Source organism: Pristiophorus japonicus, unplaced genomic scaffold (assembly GCF_044704955.1).
Source record: "Pristiophorus japonicus isolate sPriJap1 unplaced genomic scaffold, sPriJap1.hap1 HAP1_SCAFFOLD_2040, whole genome shotgun sequence".
NCBI classification, from domain to species: domain Eukaryota; kingdom Metazoa; phylum Chordata; class Chondrichthyes; family Pristiophoridae; genus Pristiophorus; species Pristiophorus japonicus.
In genome coordinates this window covers 1572-27057 of record NW_027251737.1, presented here as the reverse complement: position 1 = coordinate 27057, position 25486 = coordinate 1572, and the positions used below count along the sequence as shown (strand labels likewise).

The following is a 25486-nucleotide window of genomic DNA, read 5'->3' as shown; positions in this document are numbered from 1 at the left end:
CCGGCACACTGACACCCAACACTGACCGTCCGATACCTGCCCGGCACACCGACACCCAACACTGACCGTCCGATACCTGCCCGGCACACTGACACCCAACACTGACCGTCCGATACCTGCCCGGCACACCGACACTGACCGTCCGATACCTGCCCGGCACACCGACACCCAACACTGACCGTCCGATACCTGCCCGGCACACTGACACCCAACACTGACCGTCCGATACCTGCCCGGCACACCGACACCCAACACTGACCGTCCGATACCTGCCCGGCACACCGACACCCAACACTGACCGTCCGATACCTGCCCGGCACACCGACACCCAACACTGACCGTCCGATACCTGTCCGGCACACCGACACTGACCGTCCGATACCTGCCCGGCACACCGACACCCAACACTGACCGTCCGATACCTGCCCGGCACACCGACACCCAACACTGACCGTCCGATACCTGCCCGGCACACCGACACCCAACACTGACCGTCCGATACCTGCCCCGCACACCGACACCCAACACTGACCGTCCGATACCTGCCCGGCACACCGACACTGACCGTCCGATACCTGCCCGGCACACCGACACCCAACACTGACCGTCCGATACCTGCCCGGCACACCGACACCCAACACTGACCGTCCGATACCTGCCCCGCACACCGACACCCAACACTGACCGTCCGATACCTGCCCCGCACACCGACACTGACCGTCCGATACCTGCCCGGCACACCGACACCCAACACTGACCGTCCGATACCTGCCCCGCACACCGACACCCAACACTGACCGTCCGATACCTGCCCGGCACACCGACACTGACCGTCCGATACCTGCCCGGCACACCGACACCCAACACTGACCGTCCGATACCTGCCCCGCACACCAACACTGACCGTCCGATACCTGCCCGGCACACCAACACTGACCGTCCGATACCTGCCCGGCACACCAACACTGACCGTCCGATACCTGCCCGGCACACCGACACTGACCGTCCGATACCTGCCCGGCACACCAACACTGACCGTCCGATACCTGCCCCGCACACCGACACCCAACACTGACCGTCCGATACCTGCCCCGCACACCGACACTGACCGTCCGATACCTGCCCGGCACACCGACACCCAACACTGACCGTCCGATACCTGCCCCGCACACCGACACTGACCGTCCGATACCTGCCCGGCACACCAACACTGACCGTCCGATACCTGCCCCGCACACCGACACTGACCGTCCGATACCTGCCCGGCACACCGACACACAACACTGACCGTCCGATACCTGCCCCGCACACCGACACTGACCGTCCGATACCTGCCCCGCACACTGACACCCAACACTGACCGTCCGATACCTGCCCCGCACACCGACACACAACACTGACCGTCCGATACCTGCCCCGCACACCGACACTGACCGTCCGATACCTGCCCGGCACACCGACACTGACCGTCCGATACCTGCCCGGCACACCGACACACAACACTGACCGTCCGATACCTGCCCCGCACACCGACACTGACCGTCCGATACCTGCCCCGCACACTGACACCCAACACTGACCGTCCGATACCTGCCCCGCACACTGACACCCAACACTGACCGTCCGATACCTGCCCCGCACACTGACACCCAACACTGACCGTCCGATACCTGCCCGGCACACCGACACCCAACACTGACCGTCCGATACCTGCCCGGCACACCGACATCCAACACTGACCGTCCGATACCTGCCCGGCACACTGACACCCAACACTGACCGTCCGATACCTGCCCGGCACACTGACACCCAACACTGACCGTCCGATACCTGCCCCGCACACTGACACCCAACACCGACCGTCCGATACCTGCCCGGCACACCAACACCCAACACTGACCGTCCGATACCTGCCCGGCACACTGACACCCAACACCGACCGTCCGATACCTGCCCGGCACACCAACACCCAACACTGACCGTCCGATACCTGCCCGGCACACCGGCACCCAACACTGACCGTCCGATATCTGCCCGGCACACCGACACCCAACACTGACCGTCCGATACCTGCCCGGCACACCAACACCCAACACTGACTGACCATCCGATACCTGCCCGGCACACCGACACCCAACACCGACCGTCCGATACCTGCCCGGCACACCGACACTGACCGTCCGATACCTGCCCGGCACACCGACACTGACCATCCGATACCTGCCCGGCACACCAACACTGACCGTCCGATACCTGCCCGGCACACCGACACTGACCATCCGATACCTGCCCGGCACACCAACACTGACCGTCCGATACCTGCCCGGCACACCGACACCCAACACTGACCGTCCGATACCTGCCCGGCACACCGACACACAACACTGACCGTCCGATACCTGCCCCGCACACTGACACCCAACACTGACCGTCCAATACCCGCCCGGCACACCGACACTGACCGTCCGATACCTGCCCGGCACACCGACACCCAACACTGACCGTCCGATACCTGCCCGGCACACCGACACCCAACACTGACCGTCCGATACCTGCCCGGCACACCGACACCCAACACTGACCGTCCTATACCTGCCCGGCACACCGACACCCAACACTGACCGTCCGATACCTGCCCGGCACACCAACACCCAACACTGACCGTCCTATACCTGCCCGGCACACCAACACCCAACACTGACCGTCCGATACCTGCCCCGCACACCAACACCCAACACTGACCGTCCGATACCCGCCCGGCACACCGACACCCAACACTGACCGTCCGATGCCTGCCCGGCACACCGACACTGACCGTCCGATACCTGCCCGGCACACCGACACTGACCATCTGATACCTGCCCGGCACACCGACACCCAACACTGACCGTCCGATACCTGTCCAGCACACCGACACTGACCATCTGATACCTGCCCGGCACACCGACACCCAACACCGACCGTCCGATACCTGCCCGGCACACCGACACTGACCATCTGATACCTGCCCGGCACACCGACACCCAACACTGACCGTCCTATACCTGCCCGGCACACCAACACTGACCGTCCGATACCTGCCCGGCACACCAACACTGACCATCCGATACCTGCCCGGCACACCGACACTGACCGTCCGATACCTGCCCGGCACACCGACACTGACCATCCGATACCTGCCCGGCACACCGACACCCAACACTGACCGTCCTATACCTGCCCGGCACACCGACACCCAACACTGACCGTCCTATACCTGCCCGGCACACCAACACTGACCGTCCGATACCTGCCCGGCACACCGACACCCAACACTGACCGTCCGATACCTGCCCGGCACACCGACACCCAACACTGACCGTCCGATACCTGCCCGGCACATCGACACTGACCGTCCGATACCTGCCCGGCACACCGACCGTCCGATACCTGCCCGGCACACCGACACCCAACACTGACCGTCCGATACCTGCCCGGCACACCGACACTGACCGTCCGATACCCGCCCAGCACACCAACACTGACCGTCCGATACCTGCCCGGCACACTGACACTGACCGTCCGATACCTGCCCGGCACACCGACACCCAACACTGACCGTCCGATACCTGCCCGGCACACCGACACCCAACACTGACCGTCCGATACCTGCCCGGCACACCGACACCCAACACTGACCGTCCGATACCTGCCCGGCACACCAACACTGACCGTCCGATACCTGCCCGGCACACTGACACTGACCGTCCGATACCTGCCCGGCACACCGACACCCAACACTGACTGTCCGATACCTGCCCGGCACACTGACACTGACCGTCCGATACCTGCCCGGCACACCAACACTGACCGTCCGATACCTGCCCGGCACACTGACACTGACCGTCCGATACCTGCCCGGCACACTGACACTGACCGTCCGATACCTGCCCGGCACACTGACACTGACCGTCCGATACCTGCCCAGCACACCGACACCCAACACCACCCCCTAAAGGTGCAGATTAAGCTCAGGAGACTCACGGAGCTCCGGTCATCCCAGGATAGACTCCGTCAGCAATGCAGACGGTGAGAGTGCGGATATGATCAGCGATCACGCGATACGCCATATCCACGGAGCTGGGATCCATTGCTCCGACCAATCCCCGGTACTGAGGGGCCACCGATCCCTGGACAAACAACAACAGGACAATGGCAGAACCGTCAGCTCTCCCCATCGCAGGAAGTACCCCATCTCCAGCTCCGCAAAGCTCCCGGAGAAATCCTCTACCCTCAATCCCGCAGGGCTCCTGGAGAAAACCCCTCCCTGCAGGCTCCCACGAGGTACCCGGGAATCCCCCTCGCCCTCAGGAATCTTCCACTCACTCAGGAAAAAGACCATAAGAAATAGGAGCAGGAGTCGGCCATTTGGCCCCTCAAGCCTGCTCTGCCATTCAATAAGTTCATGGCTGATCTGATGTTGATCTCAACTCCACTTCCCTGCCCACTCCCCATAACCCTTCACTCCCTTATTATTCAAAAATCTGTCTATCTTAAATATATTCAATATCCCAGCCTCCACAGCTCTCTGGGGCAGAGAATGCCACAGATTCACAACCCTCAGAGAAGAAATTACTCATTTCCGTTTTAAATATTGACGAACCAACTAGAGAGCTGGCCATCCTAGACTGGATGATGTGTAATGAGAAGGGACTAATTACCAATCTTGTTGTGCGAGGCTCCTTGGGGGAAGAGTGACCATAATACAGTAGAATTCTTTATTAAGATGGAGAGTGACCCAGTTAATTCAGAGACTAGGGTCCTGAACTTAAGGAAAGGTAACTTCGATGGTATGAGATGTGAATTGGCTAGAATAGACTGGCAAATGATACTTAAAGGGTTGACGGTGGATAGGCAATGGCAAACATTTAAAGATCACATGGATGAACTTCAACAATTGTACATCCCTGTCTGGAGTAAAATAAAACGGGGAAGGTGGCTCAACCGTGGCTAACAAGGGAAATTAGGGATAGTGTTAAATCCAAGGAAGAGGCATATAAATTGGCCAGAAAAAGCAGCAAACCTGAGGACTGCGAGAAATTTAGAATTCAGCAGAGGAGGACAAAGGGTTTAATTAGGAGGGGGAAAATAGAGTATGAGAGGAAGCTTCCTGGGAACATAAAAACTGACTACAAAAGCTTTTATAGATATGTGAAGAGAAAAAGATTAGTGAAAGTAAACCTAGGTCCCTTGCAGTCGGATTCAGGTGAATTTATAATGGGGAACAAAGAAATGGCAGACCAGTTGAACAAATACTTTGGTTCTGTCTTCACGAAGGAAAACACAAATAACCTTCCGGAAATACATAGAAACATAGAGAAACTTAGAAAATAGGTGCAGGAGTAGGCCATTCGGCCCTTCGAGCCTGCACCGCCATTCAATGAGTTCATGGTTGAACATGCAACTTCAGTACCCCATTCCTGCTTTCTCACCATAACCCTTGATCCCCCTAGTAGTAAGGACTACATCTAACTCCTTTTTGAATATATTTAGTGAATTGGCCTCAACAACTTTCTGTGGTAGAGAATTCCACAGGTTCACCACTCTCTGGGTGAAGAAGTTTCTCCTCATCTCGGTCCTAAATGGCTTACCCCTTATCCTTAGACTGTGACCCCTGGTTCTGGACTTCCCCAACATTGGGAACATTCTTCCTGCATCTAACCTGTCTAAACCTGTCAGAATTTTAAACGTTTCTATGAGATCCCCTCTCATTATTCTGAACTCGCGAATATAAGCCCAGTTGATCCAGTCTTTCTTCATATGTCAGTCCCGCCATCCCGGGAATCAGTCTGGTGAACCTTCGCTGCACTCCCTCAATAGCAAGAATGTCCTTCCTCAAGTTAGGAGACCTAAACTGTACACAATACTCCAGGTGTGGCCTCACCAAGGCCCTGTACAACTGTAGTAACACCTCCCTGCCCCTGTACTCAAATCCCCTTGCTATGAAGGCCAGCATGCCATTTGCTTTCTTAACCGCCTGCTGTACCTGCATGCCAACCTTCAATGACTGATGAACCATGACACCCAGGTCCCTTTGCACCTCCCCTTTTCCTAATCTGTCACCATTCAGATAATAGTCTGTCTCTCTGTTTTTACCACCAAAGTGGATAACCTCACATTTATCCACATTATACTTCATCTGCCATGCATTTGCCCACTCACCTAACCGATCCAAGTCACTCTGCAGCCTCATAGCATCCTCCTCGCAGCTCACACTGCCACCCAACTTAGTGTCATCCGCAAATTTGGAGATACTACATTTAATCCCCTCGTCTAAATCATTAATGTACAATGTAAACAGCTGGGGCCCCAGCACAGAACCTTGCGATACACCACTAGTCACTGCCTGCCATTCTGAAAAGTACCCATTTACTCCTACTCTTTGCTTCCTGTCTGCCAACTAGTTCTCAATCCATGTCAGCACACTACCCCCAATCCCATGTGCTTTAACTTTGCACATTAATCTCTTGTGTGGGACCTTGTCGAAAGCCTTCTGAAAGTCCAAATACACCATATCAACTGGTTCTCCCTTGTCCACTCTACTGGAAACATCCTCAAAAAATTCCAGAAGATTTGTCAAGCATGATTTCCCTTTCACAAATCCATGCTGACTTGGACCTATCATGTCACTGCTTTCCAAATGCACTGCTATGACATCCTTAATAATTGATTCCATCATTTTACCCACTACCGATGTCAGGCTGACCGGTCTATAATTCCCTGTTTTCTCTCTCCCTCCTTTTTTAAAAAGTGGGGTTACATTAGCTACCCTCCACTCCATAGGAACTGATCCAGAGTCTATGGAATGTTGGAAAATGACTGTCAATGCATCCGCTATTTCCAAGGCCACCTCCTTAAGTACTCTGGGATGCAGTCCATCAGGCCCTGGGGATTTATCGGCCTTCAATCCCATCAATACTAGGGGACCGAGGATCTAGAGAGAAGGAGGAACTGAAGGAAATCCTTATTAGGCGGTAAGTTGTGTTCGGGAAATTGAACCGAGGCCTGATAGTCTGCATCCTCAAGTACTTAAGGAAGTGGCCCTAGAAATAGTGGATGCATTGGTGATCATTTTCCAACAGTCTATCGACTCTGGATCAGTTCCTATGGACTGGAGGGTAGCTAATGTAACACCACTTTTTAAAAAAGGAGGGAGAGAGAAAACGGTTAATTATAGACCGGCTAGCCTGACATCAGTAGTGGGGTAAATGTTGGAATCAATTATTAAAGATGAAATAGCAGCGCATTTGGAAAGCAGTGACAGGATCGGTCCAAGTCAGCATGGATTTATGAAGGGGAAATCATGCTCGACAAATCTTCTAGAATTTTTTGAGGATGTAACTAGTGAAGTGGACAAGGGAGAACCAGTGGATGTGGTGTATTTGGACTTTCAAAAGGCTTTTGACAAGGTCCCACACAAGAGATTGGTGTGCAAAATTAAAGCATGGTATTGGGTGTAATGTACTGACGTGGATAGAAAACTGGTTGGCAGACAGGAAGCAGAGAGTCGGGATAAACAGGTCCTTTTCAGAATGGCAGGCAGTGACTAGTGGAGTGCCGCAGGGTTCAGTGCTGGGACCCCAGCTATTTAGATGAAGCAATTGAGTGTAATATCTCCAAGTTTGCAGATGACACTAAGCTGGGTGGCAGTGTGAGCTGTGAGGAGAACGCTAAGAGGCTAAGGTTTGGCAGATGGAATACAATGTCGGAAAGTGTGAGGTCATCCACCTTGGGAGAAAAAAAAAACAGTAAAAGGGAATATTATTTGAATGGGGATAAATTACAACATGCTGAGGTGCAGAGGGACCTGGGGTTCCTTGTGCATGAATCCCAAAAAGTTAGTTTGCAGGTGCAGCAGATAATCAGGAAGGCGAATGGAATGTTGGCCTTCATTGCGAGAGGGATGGAGTACAAAAGCAGGGAGGTCCTGCTGCAACTGTACAGGGTATTGGTGAGGCCGCACCTGGAGTACTGCGTGCAGTTTTGGTCACCTTACTTAAGGAAGGATGTACTAGCTTTGGAGGGGGTACAGAGATGATTCACTCGGCTGATTCGGGAAATGAGGGGGTTACCTTATGATGATAGATTGAGTAGACTGGGTCTTTACTCGTTGGAGTTCAGAAGGATGAGGGGTGATCTTATAGAAACATTTAAAATAATGAAAGGGATAGACAAGATCGAGGCAGAGAGGTTGTTTCCACTGGGCGGGGAGACGAGAACTAGGGGGCACAGCCTCAAAATACGGGGGAGCCAATTTAAAACTGAGTTAAGAAGGAATTTCTTCTCCCAGAGGGTTGTGAATCTGTGGAATTTTCTGCCCAAGGAAGCAGTTGAGGCTAGCTCATTGAATGTATTCAAGTCACAGATAGATAGATTTTTAACCAAGAAGGGAATTAAGGGTTATGGGGAGCGGGCGGGTAAGTGGAGCTGAGTCCACGGCCAGGTCAGCCATGATCTTGTTGAATGGCGGAGCAGGCTCGAGGGGCTAGATGGCCTACTTGTTTCTAATTCTTATGTTCTTATAAGAGGCTGCAGGGTGACTTGGACAGGTCAGGTGAGTGGGCAAATGCATGGCAGATGCAGTATAATGTGGATAAATGTGAGGTTATCCACAGGTTATCCACTTTGGTGGCAAAAACAGGAAGGCAAAATATTACCTGAATGGTGAGAGATTAGGAAAAGGGGAGGTACAACGAGATCTGGGTGTCATGGTACATCAGTCATAGAAAGTTGGCATGCAGGTGGTGAAGGCGGCAAATAGAATGTTGGCCTTCATAGCTAGGAGATATGAGTATAGGAGCAGGGAGGTCTTACTGCAGTTGTATAGGGCCTTGGTGAGGCCACACCTGGAATATTGTGTTCAGTTTTGGTCTCCTAATCTGAGGAAGGACGTTCTTGCTATTAAGGGAGTGCAGCGAAGGTTCACCAGACTGATTCCTGAGATGGCAGAACTGAGATATAAGGAGAGACTGGATCGACTGGGCCTGTATTCACTGGAGTTTAGAAGAATGAGAGGGGATCTCATAGAAACATATTAAATTCTGACGGGACTGGACAGGTTAGAGGCAGGAAGAATGTTCCCGATGCTGGGGAAGTCCAGAACCAGGGTCACAGTCTAAGGATAAGGGGTAAGCCATTTAGGACCGAGATGAGGAGAAACTTCTTCACTCAGAGTTGTTAACCTGTGGAATTCTCTACCACAGAAAGTTGTTGATGCCAGTTTGTTAGATATATTGAAGAGGGAGTTAGAAATGGCCCTTACGGCTACAGGGATCAAGGGGTATGGAGAGAAAGCAGGAATGGGGTACTGAGGTGAATGATCAGCCATGATCTTATTGAATGGTGATGCAGGCCCAAATGGCCGAATGGCCTCCTCCTGCACCTATTTCCTATGTTTCTGTGACTACTTATTCTGAAACTATGCCCCCTAGTTCTAAATTCCTCCACTCGGGGAAACATCCTCTCTGCATCTACACGGACAAGCCCCCTCAGTATCTTGTATGTTGCAATAAGATCATCTCTCATTCTTCTAAACTCTAGTGAGTATAGGCCCAACCTGCTCAGCCTTTCAACCTAGTGAACTTTCTCTGAACTGCCGCCAATGCAAGTATATCCATCCTTATACCAAAACTGTACGCAGTACTCCAGGTGTGGCCTCACCAATACCCTGTACAGTTGTAGCAGGACTTCCCTACTTTTATGCACCATCTCCCTTGCAATAAAGGCCAACATTCCATTTGCCTTCCTGATTATTTGCTGTACCTGCATGCTAACTTTTTGGGTTTCATGTACAAGGACCCCCAGATCCCTCTGTACTGCAGCATTTTGTAATCTCTCTCCATTTAAATAATAATTTGCTTTTTTATTCTTCCTACCAAAGTGGATAACCTCACATTTTCCCACATTATACTCCATCTGCCAAATTTTTACACATTCACTTAATCTATCTATATCCCTTTGCAGATTATTTGTGTCTTCTTCACAATTTGCTTTCCTACCTATTTTTCTATCATCAGCAAATTTGGTTACAATACACTTGGTCCCCTCATCCAAGTCATTAATATAGACTGTAAATAGTTGAGGCCCCAGCACTGATCCCTCTGGCACCCCACTAGTTAGTTTGCCAACCCGAAAATGTCCCATATTCCCGACTCTGTTTTCTGTTAGTTAGCCAATCCTCTATCCACGCTAATATATTACCCCCAACACTATGAGCTGTTATCTTGTGCAGTAAACCCTTTATGTGGCACCTTATCGAATGCCTTCTGGAAATCCAAATACACCACATCCACCGGTTCCCCTTTATCCATCATGTTCATTACATCCTCAAAAGAACTGTACATTTGCAGTTTTCCAATCCACTGTGACCTCTCCAGAATCCAGGGAATTTTGGCAGATTACAACCAATGCATCCACTATCTCTGCAGCCATTTCTTGTAATACCCTAGGATGCAGACCATCAGGTCCAGGAGACTTGTCCGCCTTTAGTCCCATTAGTTTGCCTAGTACTTTTTCTCTAGTGATAGTGATCATTTTAAGTTCCTCTCTCCCTATAGCCCCTTGATTGTCAATTATTATTGGGATGCTTTTAGTGTCTTCTACTGTAAAGACAGATAACAAATATTTGTTCAAAGTCTTTGCCATTTCCCTGTTTCCCATTATTAATTCCCTAGTCTTATCCTCTAAGGGACTAACATTTACTTTAACCACTCTCTTCCTTTTTATATACCTGTAGAAGCTCTAGCTGTTTATTTTTACATTTTTTCTAGTTTACTCTCATAATCTATCTTCTCGCTCTCTTTTTTAACGTCGTCCTTTGCTGGTTTCTAAATATCTCCCAATCCTCTGGGCTACCACTACTCTTCGCAACATTGATGCTTTTGTTTTCAATTTTATACCATCCTTAACTTCCTTAGTTAGCCACGAATGGTTCATCCTTCCATTAGACTCTTTCTCACTGGAATATATCTGCTGAGAGTTTTGAAATATCTCCATAAATATCTGCCACTGCTTATCTACCGTCTTACCCTTTAATCCAGTTTCCCAGTCCACATTAGCCAACTCTGTCTTCATATCTCTGTAATTGACTTTATTTAAGTTCGGGACACTGGTTTGAGACCCAAGTTTCTCACCCTCAACCTGAATGTAAAATACCAACATGCTATGATCACTCTTCCCTAGAGTATCCTTTACTACGAGATTAATTAAGCTCACTCGAGGTACGCCAGAAACCCACCTCAAACTCGGGAATCTCCCTCGCACTCGGGGTGCCCCGGGAATCCCCCTCGCCCTCAGAAGTCCCCCTTGCCCTCGGGGGGCCCCGGAAATCCCCCTCTCACTTGGGGGCCCCCGGAAATCCCTCTCTCACCTCGGGTGACACTGGAAATTCCTCTCTCAGGAATCCCTCTCACTCAGGGGTCCCCGGGAATCCCCTCGCCCGCGGAGCAGACTGTTCTTACCCTGTGAATGGCGTCGAGAATGGGAGTGAAGAGGTCAGTGTCATAATTGGAATATTTCCCTTGCAGAATGGTAACCAATCGCTCAAGTCCCATCCCAGTGTCGACGCTGTGCTGTGGGAGAGGGCGAAGGCTGTGGTCGGCCTCCCTACAGGAGAGAAAGAACATCCAGTAAACACTGCTCAAATCTAGTGAAGCTCCCTCTACACTGTCCCATCAAACACTCCCAGGGCAGGTACAGGGGGTTAGATACAGAGTAAAGCTCCCTCTACACTGTCCCATCAAACACTCCCAGGGCAGGTACAGCACGGGTTAGATACAGAGTAAAGCTCCCTCCACACTGTCCCATCAAACACTCCCAGGCAGGTACAGCACGGGTTAGATACAGAGTAAAGCTCCCTCTACACTGTCCCATCTAACACTCCCAGGGCAGGTACAGGGGGTTAGATACAGAGTAAAGCTCCCTCTACACTGTCCCATCAAACACTCCCAGGGCTGGTACAGCATGGGATTAGATACAGAGTAAAGCTCCCTCTACACTGTCCCATCAAACACTCCCATGGCAGGTACAGCACGGGTTAGATACAGAGTAAAACTCCCTCTACACTGTCCCATCAAACACTCCCAGGGCAGGTACAGCACGGGTTAGATACAGAGTAAAGCTCCCTCTACACTGTCCCATCAAACACTCCCAGGGCAGGTACAGCACGGGTTAGATACAGAGTAAAGCTCCCTCTACACTGTCCCATCAAACACTCCCAGGACAGGTACAGGGGGTTAGATACAGAGTAAAGCTCCCTCTACACTGTCCCATCAAACACTCCCAGGGCAGGTACAGGGGGTTAGATACAGAGTAAAGCTCCCTCTACACTGTCCCATCAAACACTCCCAGGGCAGGTACAGCACGGGTTAGATACAGAGTAAAGCTCCCTCTACACTGTCCCATCAAACACTCCCGGGGCAGGTACAGTACGGGTTAGATACAGAGTAAAGCTCCCTCTACACTGTCCCATCAAACACTCCCAGGGCAGGTACAGCACGGGTTAGATACAGAGTAAAGCTCCCTCTACACTGTCCCATCAAACACTCCCGGGGCAGGTACAGCACGGGGTTAGATACAGAGTAAAGCTCCCTCTACACTGTCCCATCAAACACACCAAGGGCAGGTATAGTACAGGTTAGACACAGAAACAGAGAAAATAGGTGCAGGAGTAGGCCATTCGGCCCTTTGAGCCTGCACCACCATTCAATAAGATCATGGCTGATCATGCAACTTCAGTACCCCATTCCTGCTTTCTCTCCATACCCCTTGATCCCTTTAGCCGTAAGGACCATATCTAACTCCCCTTTGAATATATCTAACGAACTGGCTTCAACAACTTTGTGGTAGAGAATTCCATAGGTTCACAATTCTCTGAGTGAAGAAGTTTCTCCTCATCTCGGTCCTAAATGGCTTACCCCTTATCCTTAGACTGTGACCCCTGGTTCTGGACTTGTCCAACATCGGGAACATTCTTCCTGCATCTAACCTGTCTAAACCCATCAGAATTTTATATGTTTCTATGAGATCCCCTCTCATTCTTCTAGTGAATATAAACCGCGTTGATCCAGTCTTTCTTCATATGTCAGTCCTGCCATCCCAGGAATCAGTCAGGTGAACCTTCGATGGCAAGAATGTCCTTCCTCAGATTAGAAGACAAAACTTTGCATAATTCAAGGCCCAGTACAACTGCAGTAAGACCTCCCTGCTCCTATACTCAAATCCCCTAGCTATGAAGGCCAACATACCATTTGCCTTCTTCAACGCCTGCTGTACCTGCATGCCAACTTTCAATGACTGATGTACTAGGACACCCAGGTCTCACTGCACCTCTCCTTTTCCTAATCTGTCACCATTCAGATAATATTCTGCCTTACTGTATTTGCCACTAAAGTGGATAACCTCACAGTTATCTACATTATACTGCATCTGCCATGCATTTGCCCACTCACCTAACCTGTCCAAGTCACCCTGCAGCCTCATAGCATCCTCCTCACAGCTCACACTGCCATCCAGCTTAGTGTTGAAATATTGTGCTCAGTTTTGGTCTCCTAATCTGAGGAAGGACGTTCTTGCTATTGAGGGAGTGCAGCGAAGGTTCACCAGACTGATTCCCGGGATTTGCTGGACTGACATATGAGGAGAGACTGGATCAACTGGGCCTTTATATACTGGAGTTTAGAAGGATGAGAGGGGATCTCATAGAAACATATAAAATTCTGACGGGACTGGACAGGTTAGATGCAGGAAGAATGTTCCCGATGTTGGGAAATCCAGAACCAGGGGACATAGTCTAAGGATAAGGGGTAAGCCATTTAGGACTGAGATGAGGAGAAACTTCTTCACTCAGAGAGTTGTTAACCTGTGGAATTCCCTGCCGCAGAGAGTTGTTGATGCCAGTGCATTGGATATATTCAAGAGGGAGTTAGATATGGCCCTTACGGCTAAAGGGATCAAGCGGTATGGAGAGAAAGCAGGAAAGGGGTACTGAGGAAATGATCAGCCATGATCTTATTGAATGGTGGTGCAGGCTCGAAGGGCCGGATGGTTTACTCCTGCACCAATTTTCTATGTTTCTATGTCATCTGCAAACTTGGAGATATTACATTCAAATCCTTCGTTTAAATCATTAATATATATTGTAAATAGCTGGGGTCCTAGTACTGAACCTTGCGGTACCTCACTAGTCACTGCCTGCCATTGTGAAAAGGACCCGTTTATTCCCACTCTTTGCTTCCTGTCTGCCAACCAGTTCTCTATCCATGTCAATACATTACCCCCAAATACCATGTGCTTTAATTTTGCACACTAATCTCTTGTGTGGGACCTTGTCAAAAGCTTTTTGAAAGTCCAAATACACCACATTCACTGGTTCTCCCGTCCACTCTATTAGTTACATCCTCAAAAAATTCTAGAAGATTTGTCAAGCATGATTTCCTTTTCATAAATCCATGCTGACTTGGACCGATCCTGTCACTGCTTTCCAAATGCGCTGCTATTACATCTTTAATAATTGATTCCAACATTTTCCCCACTACTGATATCAGGCTAACTGGTCTATAAATACCTGTAAAGCTCCCTCTACGCTGTCCCATCAAACACTCCCAGGGCAGGTACAGCACGGAGTTAGATACAGAGTAAAGCTCCCTCTACACTGTCCCATCAAACACTCCCAGGGCAGTTACAGGGGGTTAGATACAGAGTAAAGCTCCCTCTACACTGTCCCATCAAACACTCCCAGGGCAGGTACAGCACAGGTTAGATACAGAGTAAAGCTCCCTCTACACTGTCCCATCAAACACTCCCAGGGCAGGTACAGGGGGTTAGATACAGAGTAAAGCTCCTTCTACACTGTCCCATCAAACACTCCCAGGGCAGGTACAGCACGGGTTAGATACAGAGTAAAGCTCCCTCTACACTGTCCCATCAAACACTCTATGTTCCTCTCAACGTCTCCCGCCCAACCTGAGCCCTCAATGACTCTGACCCCTCACCTCACACTGATTCTGGCCCCTGGGCTCACACTGATTCTAGCCCCTGACCTCACACTGATTCTGGCCCCTGACTCCTGACCTCACACTGATTCTGGCCCCTGACCCCTGGGCTCACACTGATTCTGGCCCCTGACCTCACACTGATTCTGGCCCCTGACTCCTCACCTCACACTGATTCTAGCCCCTGACCTCACACTGATTCTGGCCACTGACCCCTGGGCTCACACTGACCTGTTGTACTGCATGAAGACCAGGTTCCAGATCTCCACCAGCAGCGGGTTGCCTGTGTTGACCTGTTCCGCCGCCCCTGACTCTACCCCATGGTTGTAGTGTATCTCGGTGCATGGCCCACAGGGGCCTGTCTCTCCCATCTCCCAGAAGTTATCCGCGAGCCCGAATGGAAGCACACGGTTGGGGGGAACACTGAGGGAAAAAAAACACAGAAGGACCGCTCAGAACGTGGTTGGCCTTTGACCCCAACATCCCCTGACCCTCGGCATGGGTGTCCTGGTTAAACCGTAAGCACAGCCATTGTGTCAGAAACTGCCTGGAGCAGTCACCCCACGTCCAGCCCTCATGAGGCCGTCCAACAGTGCTGAGGCGTGGACCAGGGCCGGAGACAGTGGACAACACTCCCTCATTTCAGTTCCTCAAGTCTCCGTTCTACCCTCACTCCGATCTCGTGTACACGTCTCACGAGTTGGCCACCGCCTCCCATTGTGTGCAGCTCCTTCGCAAGAGGCACCTGAGCATCTAAACAACAGCAACATACATTTAGATGGTGCCTTGAACGTAGTAAAACATCCAAGGAGTGGTTATGAGACAAAATTTGACCCCGAGCCACATAAGGATATTGGGTGACTGAGAGGTAGGTTTTAAGGAGCTTCTTAAAAGGAGTAAAGAGAGGCAGAAAGGTTTAGGGAGGGAATTCCAGAGCTCAGGGCATCAGCAGTTGAAAGCACGGCCACCAATGGTGGAGCGATTAAAATCAGTGATACGAAGGAGGAGCTCAGAGAGCGCTGTAGGGCTGGATGAAGTTGCAGAGGTTGGGAAGCAAAGAAGTTTCTAGAACACCTTTCAAGACCTCAGAACGTCCCAAAGTGCTTTACAGCCAACAAAGTACTTTTGATGTGTAGCGACTGTTGTTATGTAGGAAACGCGACAGACAATTCAGCACCGTTACATCCCACAAGCAGATAAGGCACAGGGAGACACTTGGAAGTATGGCATTACAGCCATTACAGAGCCATGGCTGAAAGAGGGGCAGGTTTGGCAGCTCAATATTCTTGGTTAGAGGATTTTTAGACAGGACAGAGAGGGGGGGGGTCGCGGTATTGATTAAAAAAGTTACAGCGGTGAGGAGGGATGATATGTTAGAGGGATCATCAAATGAGGCCATATGGGTCGAACTAAAAAACAAAAAAGGGGCGATCACACTGCTGGATGTGTATTATAGACCCCCAAACAGTGGGAGGGAGATAGAGGAACAAATATGTAGGCAAATTGCTGTGAAGTCCAAAAAACCATAGGGCAGTAATAATAGGGGATTTCAACTATCCTAATATTGATTGGGACAAACATAGTGTGAAGGGTATAGGGGGTGCAGAATTCGTAAAATGCATGCAAGAGAACTTTTTTAGTCAGTATGTAGCATGCCCAACATGAGAAGGGGCAGTCTTGGATTTAGTTTTGGGGAATGAAGCTGGGCAGGTTGAAGGGGTATCAGTGGGGGAGCATTTGAGTGCCAGTGACCATAATTCAGTCAGATTCAAGGTAGTTATGGATAAGGATAAGGAAAGACCAGGAATAAAAGTCCCAAATTGCGGAAAATGAGTGATCACAGTATGGTTGAATTTGTAATACAGATTGAGGGCGAGGAAGTTGTGTCAGAAACGAGCGTACTATGCTTAAACAAAGGGGACTACAGTGGGATGAAGGCAGAGTTGGCTAAAGTAGACTGGAAACACAGACTAAACGGTGGCACAATTGAGGAACAGTGGAGGACTTTCAAGGAGCTCTTTCATAGTGCGCAACAAAAATATATTCCAGTGAAAAAGAAGGGCGGTAAGAGAAGGGATAACCAGCCGTGGATAATCAAGGAAATAAAGGAGAGTATCAAATCAAAGACCAATGCGTATAAGGTGGCCAAGGTTAGTGGGAAACTAGAAGATTGGGAAAATTTTAAACAACAGCAAAGAATGACTAAAAAAGCAATAAAGAAAGGGAAGATAGATTACGAAGGTAAACTTGCGCAAAACATAAAAACAGATAGTAAAAGCTTTTACAGATATATAAAACGGAAAAGAGTGACTAAAGTAAATGTTGGTCCCTTAGAAGATGAGAAGGGGGATTTAATAATCGGAAATGTGGAAATGGCTGAGACCGTAAACAATTATTTTGCTTCGGTCTTCACAGTGGAAGACACAAAAACCATGCCAAAAATTGCTGGTCACGGGAATGTGGGAAGGGAGGACCTTGAGACAATCACTATCACTAGGGGGGTAGTGCTGGACAGGCTAATGGGACTCAAGGTAGACAAGTCCCCTGGTCCTGATGAAATGTATCCCAGGGTATTAAAAGAGATGGCGGAAGTTATAGCAGATGGATTCGTTATAATCTACCAAAATTCTCTGGACTCTGGGGAGGTACCAGCGGATTGGAAAGCAGCTAATGTAATGCCTCTGTTTAAAAAAGGGGGCAGACAAAAGGCAGGTAACTATAGGCCGGTTAGTTTAACATCTGTAGTGGGGAAAATGCTTGAAACTATCATTAAGGAAGAAATAGCGGGACATCTAGATAGGAATAGTGCAATCAAGCAGACGCAGCATGGATTCATGAAGGGGAAATCATGTTTAACTAATTTACTGGAATTCTTTGAGGATATGACGAGCATGGTGGATAGAGGTGTACCGATGGATGTGGTGTATTTAGATTTCCAAAAGGCATTCGATAAGGTGCCACACAAAAGGTTACTGCAGAAGATAGAGGTACGCGGAGTCAGAGGAAATGTATTAGCATGGATAGAGAATTGGCTGGCTAACAGAAAGCAGAGAGTCGGGATAAATGGGTCCTTTTCGGGTTGGAAATCAGTGGTTAGTGGTGTGCCACAGGGATCGGTGCTGGGACCACAACTGTTTACAATATACATAGATGACCTGGAAGAGGGGACAGAGTGTAACAAAATTTGCAGATGACACAAAGATTAGTGGGAAAGCGGGTTGTGTAGAGGACACAGAGAGGCTGCAAAGAGATTTAGATAGGTTAAGCGAATGGGCTAAGGTTTGGCAGATGGAATACAATGTCGGAAAGTGTGAGGTCATCCACCTTGGGAAAAAAAAAAAACAGTAAAAGGGAATATTATTTGAATGGGGAGAAATTACAACATGCTGCGGTGCAGAGGGACCTGGGGGTCCTTGTGCATGAATCCCAAAAAGTTAGTTTGCAGGTGCAGCAGGTAATCAGGAAGGCGAATGGAATGTTGGCCTTCATTGCGAGAGGGATGGAGTACAAAAGCAGGGAGGTCTTGTGCAACTGTACAGGGTATTGGTGAGGCCGCACCTGGAGTACTGCGTGCAGTTTTGGTCACCTTACTTAAGGAAGGATATACTAGCTTTGGAGGGGGTACAGAGACGATTCACTAGGCTGATTCCGGAGATGAGGGGGTTACCTTATGATGATAGATTGAGTAGACTGGGTCTTTACTCATTGGAGTTCAGAAGGATGAGGAGTGATCTTATAGAAACATTTAAAATCATGAAAGGGATATACAGGATCGAGGCAGAGAGGTTGTTTCCACTGGTCGGGGAGACTAGAACTAGGGGGCACAGCCTCAAAATACAGGGGAGCCAATTTAAAACCGAGTTGAGAAGGAATTTCTTCTCCCAGAGGGTTGTGAATCTGTGGAATTCTCTGCCCAAGGAAGCAGTTGAGGCTAGCTCATTGAATGTATTCAAGTCACAGATAGATAGATTTTTAACCAAGAAGGGAATTAAGGGTTACGGGGAGAGGGCGGGTAAGTGGAGCTGAGTCCACGGCCAGATCAGCCATGATCTTATTGAATGGCGGAGCAGGCTCGAGGGGCTAGATGGCCTACTCCTGTTCCTAATTCTTATGTAAAAGCTAACTTTGCTAAGTTGAGAAGTGATTTGGCCACAGTGGACTGGAAACAGCTACTTGAAGGTAAATTAGTGTCAGAACAGTGGGAGGCATTCAAGGAGGAGATCCGGAGGGCTCATGTGCCCTTAAAGAAAGAGGGCGGGAACAACAATTCTAGAGCCCCCTGAATGTCAAGGGACTTACAGGGGAGGATAAAGAAAAAAAGGGACGCTTATGTTGTATACCAACGGCGAAATACTGTATCTCTGGAGGAATATAGAAAGTTTAGAGGTGGAATTAAAAAGGATATTACGAATGCTAAGAGAAAGCATGAAAAATACGTGGCAAGTACAATCAAGTTAAACCCAAAGATGTTCTATAAATATATTAAGAGCAAGAGTGATATGTCCTTACTATACAGTACAAATACACACGAGGTCCATACTTGAGAGAAGGTCGCTCTGTGACCAGTCCTTTATTAGCCAGCACTGAAGTGAAGAAGGTGGGTGGAGCTTCCCCTATTATACCTGAAAGTCCAGGTTAGGAGTGTCTCCCACAAGTTCACCACCTAGTGGTCAGTGTTCTCACAGTGTACAACTTAGGTCAGTTTATACATGGGTTACAATGACAGTTGAATACATGACAAAGAGGATAACTAAAGAAAGGGTAGGGCCTATTAGAGACCATGAGGGTAATGTGTGTGTGGAGGTGGAAGATGTGGGTATGGTTCTTAATGAATACTTTGCATTTGTTTTCACAAAGGAAAGGGGCAATGTAGATATTGCTATCGAGGAGGAGTGTGAAATTCTGGAACATAACGAAAGAGGAGGTATTAAAGTGGTTTAGCGGCTTTGAAAGTGGATAAGTCCCCAGGCCCAGATGAAATGCATCCCCAGGCTGATGAGCAAAGCAAGAGAGGAAATAGCAGAGGCAGTGACCATCATTTTCCAGTCTTCTTTAGATTCAGGCAGGGTTCCGGAGGACTGGAGGACAGCTAATGTGAGACCCTAGTTTAAGAAGGGAGAAAAGGATAAGCCGAGTAATTACAGGCCTGTCAGCCTAACCTCAGTGGTGGGAAAATTATTGGAAGAAATCCTGAAGGACAGGATAAATCTACATTTAGAAAGGCAAGGATAATCAGGACAGTCAGCACGGATTTGTTAAGGGAAGATCGTGTTTGACTAACCTGATTGAATTTTTTGAGGAGGTAACCAAGAGGGTCGATGAGGGCAGTGCACATGATGTAGTATATATAGACTTTAGCAAAGCTTTAGATAAGGTCCCACATGGCCGACTGGTCACGAAGGTTAAAGCCCATGGGTTAAAGTGGCAAGTTGGATCCAAAATTGGCTTAGGATAATGGTTGATGGATGTTTTTGTGACTGGAAGGACGTTGCCAGTGGGGTTCTGCAGGGCTTAGTGCTAGGTCCCTTGCTTTTTATGGTATATATCAATGATTTTGACTTAAATGTAGGGGGTAGGATTAAGAAGTTTGCAGATGATACTAAAATCGGCTGTGTGGTTGATAATGAAGAAGAAAGCTGTAGACTGCAGGAAGATATCAATGAACTGGCCAGGTGGACAGAACAGTGGCAAATGGAATTCAGTCCAGAGAAGTGTGAGGTAATGTATTTGTAGAGATCTAACAAAGCAAGGGAACACATATTAAATGGTAGGACACTGAAACGTGTAGAGGAACAGAGGGACCTGGGAGTGCAGGTCCACAGATCCCTGAAGGTAGCAGGCCAGGTAGATAAGGTGGTTAAGAACGCATACGGAATACTTGTATTCCATGCCTCGACTAATAAATACATGAGCAAGGAGGCTGTGCTTGAACTGTATAAAATATTGGTTATGCTGCAGCTGGAGTACTGTGTGCAGTTCTGGTCACCACATTACAGGAAAGCTGTGATTGCACTGGAGAGGGTGCAGAGGAGATTTATAAGAATGTTTCCTGGACTGGAGAATTTTGGCTTTGAGGAAAGATTGGAGATGCTGGGTCTGTTTTCTTTGGAACAGAGGAGGCTGAGGGGAGACCTGATTGAGGTATAAAATTGTGAGTGGTTTCGATAAGAGTGGATGGGCCAACATCCCCAGCATTGAAGCACTGACCACACTCGATCAGCTCCGCTGGGCAGGCCACATTGTTCGCATGCCGGACACGAGACTCCCAAAGCAAGCGCTCTACTCGGAACTCCTTCACGGCAAACGAGCCAAAGGTGGGCAGAGGAAACGTTTGAAGGACACCCTCAAGGCTCCCACCCATCCCTTCCCTCACCTGTGACAGAGACTGTAATTTCCGTATTAGACTGTTCAGTCACCCAAGAACTCACTTTTAGAGTGGAAGCAAGTCTTCCTCGATTCTGAGGGACTGCCTATGATGATGATGAGGCAGTGTTTTGGATGAGATGGAAGTTTATGGAGGGTGGAAGATGGGAGGTCGGCCAGGAGAGTACTGGAATAGTCATGTCAGGAGGTAATGAAAGCCTGGACGAGGGTTGGAGAGACTCCTGGGAGGCGACGCCAGTGTCCCCTCACCCCTGAGCCTCGCAGCTTAACGCCAGAGACTGCGCACTCACTCACCCAATGCTCAGCCAGATCTCTCGTGTCTCCTCGTCAGGTGCCAGTCCAGACGGCGGGTCTCCACCAAAGAAGGTCACGTAGAGCCGATCCCGCGGGATCCCGTACACCTCAGTCAGCAACTCCCAGGCCATTCCGCAGGCTTCCTCCTGCCGCACACAGGGAACAGTTAATGTCGGACCAATCCCGAATCTCCCTGCCCACAGATCTCAGCCTGAGATATCCCCCTGGACCAGAGATATACCACCCCCCAGACCAGAGATAATCCCCCGCAACCCCCAGACCAGAGATACCCCCGCAACCCCCAGACCAGAGATACCCCCCAACCCCCAGACCAGAGATACCCCCCACCCCCCGGACCAGAGATACCCCCCCACCCCCCAGACCAGAGATACCCCCCAACCCCCAGACCAGAGATACCCCCCAACCCCCAGACCAGAGATATACCACCCCCCAGACCAGAGATAATCCCCCGCAACCCCCGGACCAGAGATACCCCCCACCCCCCGGACCAGAGATACCCCCCACCCCCCAGACCAGAGATACCCCCCAACCCCCAGACCAGAGATACCCCCCACCCCCCAGACCAGAGATACCCCCCAACCCCCAGACCAGAGATACCCCCCAACCCCCAGACCAGAGATACCCCCCACCCCCCAGACCAGAGATACCCCCCACCCCCCAGACCAGAGATACCCCCCACCCCCCAGACCAGAGATATCCCCCACCCCCCAGACCAGAGATACCCCCCAACCCCCAGACCAGAGATACCCCCCACCCACCAGACCAGAGATATCCCCCACCCCCCAGACCAGAGATACCCCCCACCCCCCAGACCAGAGATATCCCCCACCCCCCAGACCAGAGATATCCCCCGCAACCCCCAGACCAGAGATACCCCCCACCCCCCAGACCAGAGATACCCCCGCAACCCCCAGACCAGAGATACCCCCGCAACCCCCAGACCAGAGATACCCCCCACCCCCCGGACCAGAGATAACCCCCCCACCCCCCCAGACCAGAGATACCCCCACCCCCCAGACCAGAGATACCCCCCACCCCCCAGACCAGAGATAACCCCCACCCCCCGGACCAGAGATAACCCCCCCACCCCCCGGACCAGAGATACCCCCCCACCCCCCAGACCAGAGATATCCCCCACCCCCCAGACCAGAGATACCCCCCAACCCCCAGACCAGAGATACCCCCCACCCCCCAGACCAGAGATACCCCCCACCCCCCAGACCAGAGATACCCCCGCAACCCCCAGACCAGAGATAACCCCCACCCCCCGGACCAGAGATACCCCCCAACCCCCAGACCAGAGATACCCCCCACCCCCCAGACCAGAGATATCCCCCACCCCCCAGACCAGAGATACCCCCCACCCCCCAGACCAGAGATACCCCCGCAACCCCCAGACCAGAGATACCCCCCAACCCCCAGACCAGAGATACCCCCCACCCCCCAGACCAGAGATACCCCCCACCCCCCAGACCAGAGATATCCCCCACCCCCCAGACCAGAGATACCCCCCACCCCCCAGACCAGAGATACCCCCCAACCCCCAGACCAGAGATACCCCCCACCCCCCAGACCAGAGATATCCCCCACCCTCCAGACCAGAGATACCCCCCACCCCCCAGACCAGAGATACCCCCCAACCCCCGGACCAGAGATAACCCCCCCACCCCCAGACCAGAGATAACCCCCCCCCAACCCCCAGACCAGAGATACCCCCCAACCCCCAGACCAGAGATACCCCCGCAACCCCCAGACCAGAGATAACCCCCACCCCCCGGACCAGAGATACCCCCCAACCCCCGGACCAGAGATACCCCCCACCCCCCAGACCAGAGATATCCCCCACCCCCCAGACCAGAGATACCCCCCACCCCCCAGACCAGAGATACCCCCGCAACCCCCAGACCAGAGATACCCCCAACCCCCAGACCAGAGATACCCCCCACCCCCCAGACCAGAGATACCCCCCACCCCCCAGACCAGAGATACCCCCCAACCCCCCAGACCAGAGATACCCCCCACCACCCAGACCAGAGATACCCCCCACCCCCCCAGACCAGAGATACCCCCCAACCCCCGGACCAGAGATAACCCCCCCACCCCCAGACCAGAGATAACCCCCCCCCAACCCCCAGACCAGAGATACCCCCCAACCCCCAGACCAGAGATAACCCCCCCCACCCCCCAGACCAGAGATAACCCCCCACCCCCCAGACCAGAGATAACCCCCACCCCCCAGACCAGAGATAACCACCCCGCAACCCCCAGACCAGAGATACTCCCCAACCCCCAGACCAGAGATACCTCCCAACCCCCGGACCAGAGATACCCCCCCACCACCCAGACCAGAGATACCCCCCCACCCCCCAGACCAGAGATAACCCCCACCCCCCAGACCAGAGATACCCCCTACCCCCCAGACCAGAGATACCCCCCACCCCCCAGACAAGAGATACCCCCCACCCCCCAGACAAGAGATACCCCCAACCCCCGGACCAGAGATAACCCCAACCCCCAGACCAGAGATACCCCCCAACCCCGGACCAGAGATAACCCCAACCCCCAGACAAGAGATACCCCCCACCCCCCAGACAAGAGATACCCCCAACCCCCGGACCAGAGATAACCCCAACCCTCAGACCAGAGATACCCCCCACCCCCCAGACAAGAGATACCCCCAACCCCCGGACCAGAGATACCCCCCAACCCCCGGACCAGAGATAACCCCCCAACCCCCGGACCAGAGATACCCCCCAACCCCCAGACCAGAGATACCCCCCAACCCCCGGACCAGAGATAACCCCCCCCCACCCCCCCAGACCAGAGACAACACCCCCCAACCCCCAGACCAGAGATAACCCCCCCCACCCCGGACCAGAGATAACCCCCCCGCAACCCCCAGACCAGATACCCTCCAACCCCCCAGACCAGAGATAACCCCCCGCAACCCCCAGACCAGAGATAACCCCCCCCACCCCGGACCAGAGATAACCCCCCCCCCAACCCCCAGACCAGATACCCTCCAACCCCCCAGACCAGAGATAACTCCCGCAACCCCCAGACCAGAGATACCCCCCCCCCCCCCCCACCCCCGGACCAGAGATAACCCCCCCCCCACCCCCCAGACCAGAGATAACCCCCGCAACCCCCAGACCAGAGATACCCCCCACCCCCAGACCAGAGATAACCCCCGCAACCCCCAGACCAGAGATACCCCCCACCCCCCAGACCAGAGATAACCCCCCGCAACCCCCAGACCAGAGATACTCCCCATCCCACCCCACCCCACCTCTGGACCAGAGATATACCTCCCACACTACCCACAGGCCCCCCCGTAACCCCCTCCTCACCTTGAAGTAGTCGCCGAAGGACCAGTTACCCAGCATCTCGAAGAAGGTGTGGTGATAGAGGTCGCGACCCCACGTCGGCCAGGTCGTTGTGTTTTCCACCTGCTCGCACACACTTCTGGCTGTTCACCACGCGCTGGTACTGCGCCATCTCACTCCGCGGGTCCACCGTGCCCAGGAGGATGGGCTTAAACTGCGGAGAGCGAGAGAGGCTTTAAACACAACATGGAACATGCTCAGTGAGTGCCCGCTCCGCTCCACCCAGGGCCATCCAAAGCCCGCCCCAGCGTTCTCTCTCTCTCGCTTCCCCTCTCTCTCTCTCTCTCTCTCTCTTTCCCCCCTTCTCTCTCTCTCTCCCCCCCTTCACACTCTCTCTCCTCTCCCCTCCCCTCTCCCCCCCTTCATACTCTC

At 51.6% G+C, this 25486-nt stretch overlaps 1 protein-coding gene across 1 annotated transcript in view; it reads right to left on the bottom strand.

Annotated features, from left to right (window-relative positions):
* LOC139244120 (alanine--tRNA ligase, mitochondrial-like) overlaps positions 1-25268 on the bottom strand; it is a gene marked incomplete at both ends in the record, with an annotated part of 35741 nt that extends 10473 nt beyond the window's left edge. Inside the window, 6 exon segments of the mRNA XM_070870992.1 lie at positions 4024-4169; positions 11499-11643; positions 15261-15452; positions 21708-21853; positions 25079-25147; positions 25149-25268. Coding sequence (XP_070727093.1) covers positions 4024-4169; positions 11499-11643; positions 15261-15452; positions 21708-21853; positions 25079-25147; positions 25149-25268 — 818 coding nt within the window.
* Positions 25269-25486: the final 218 nt, after the last annotated feature.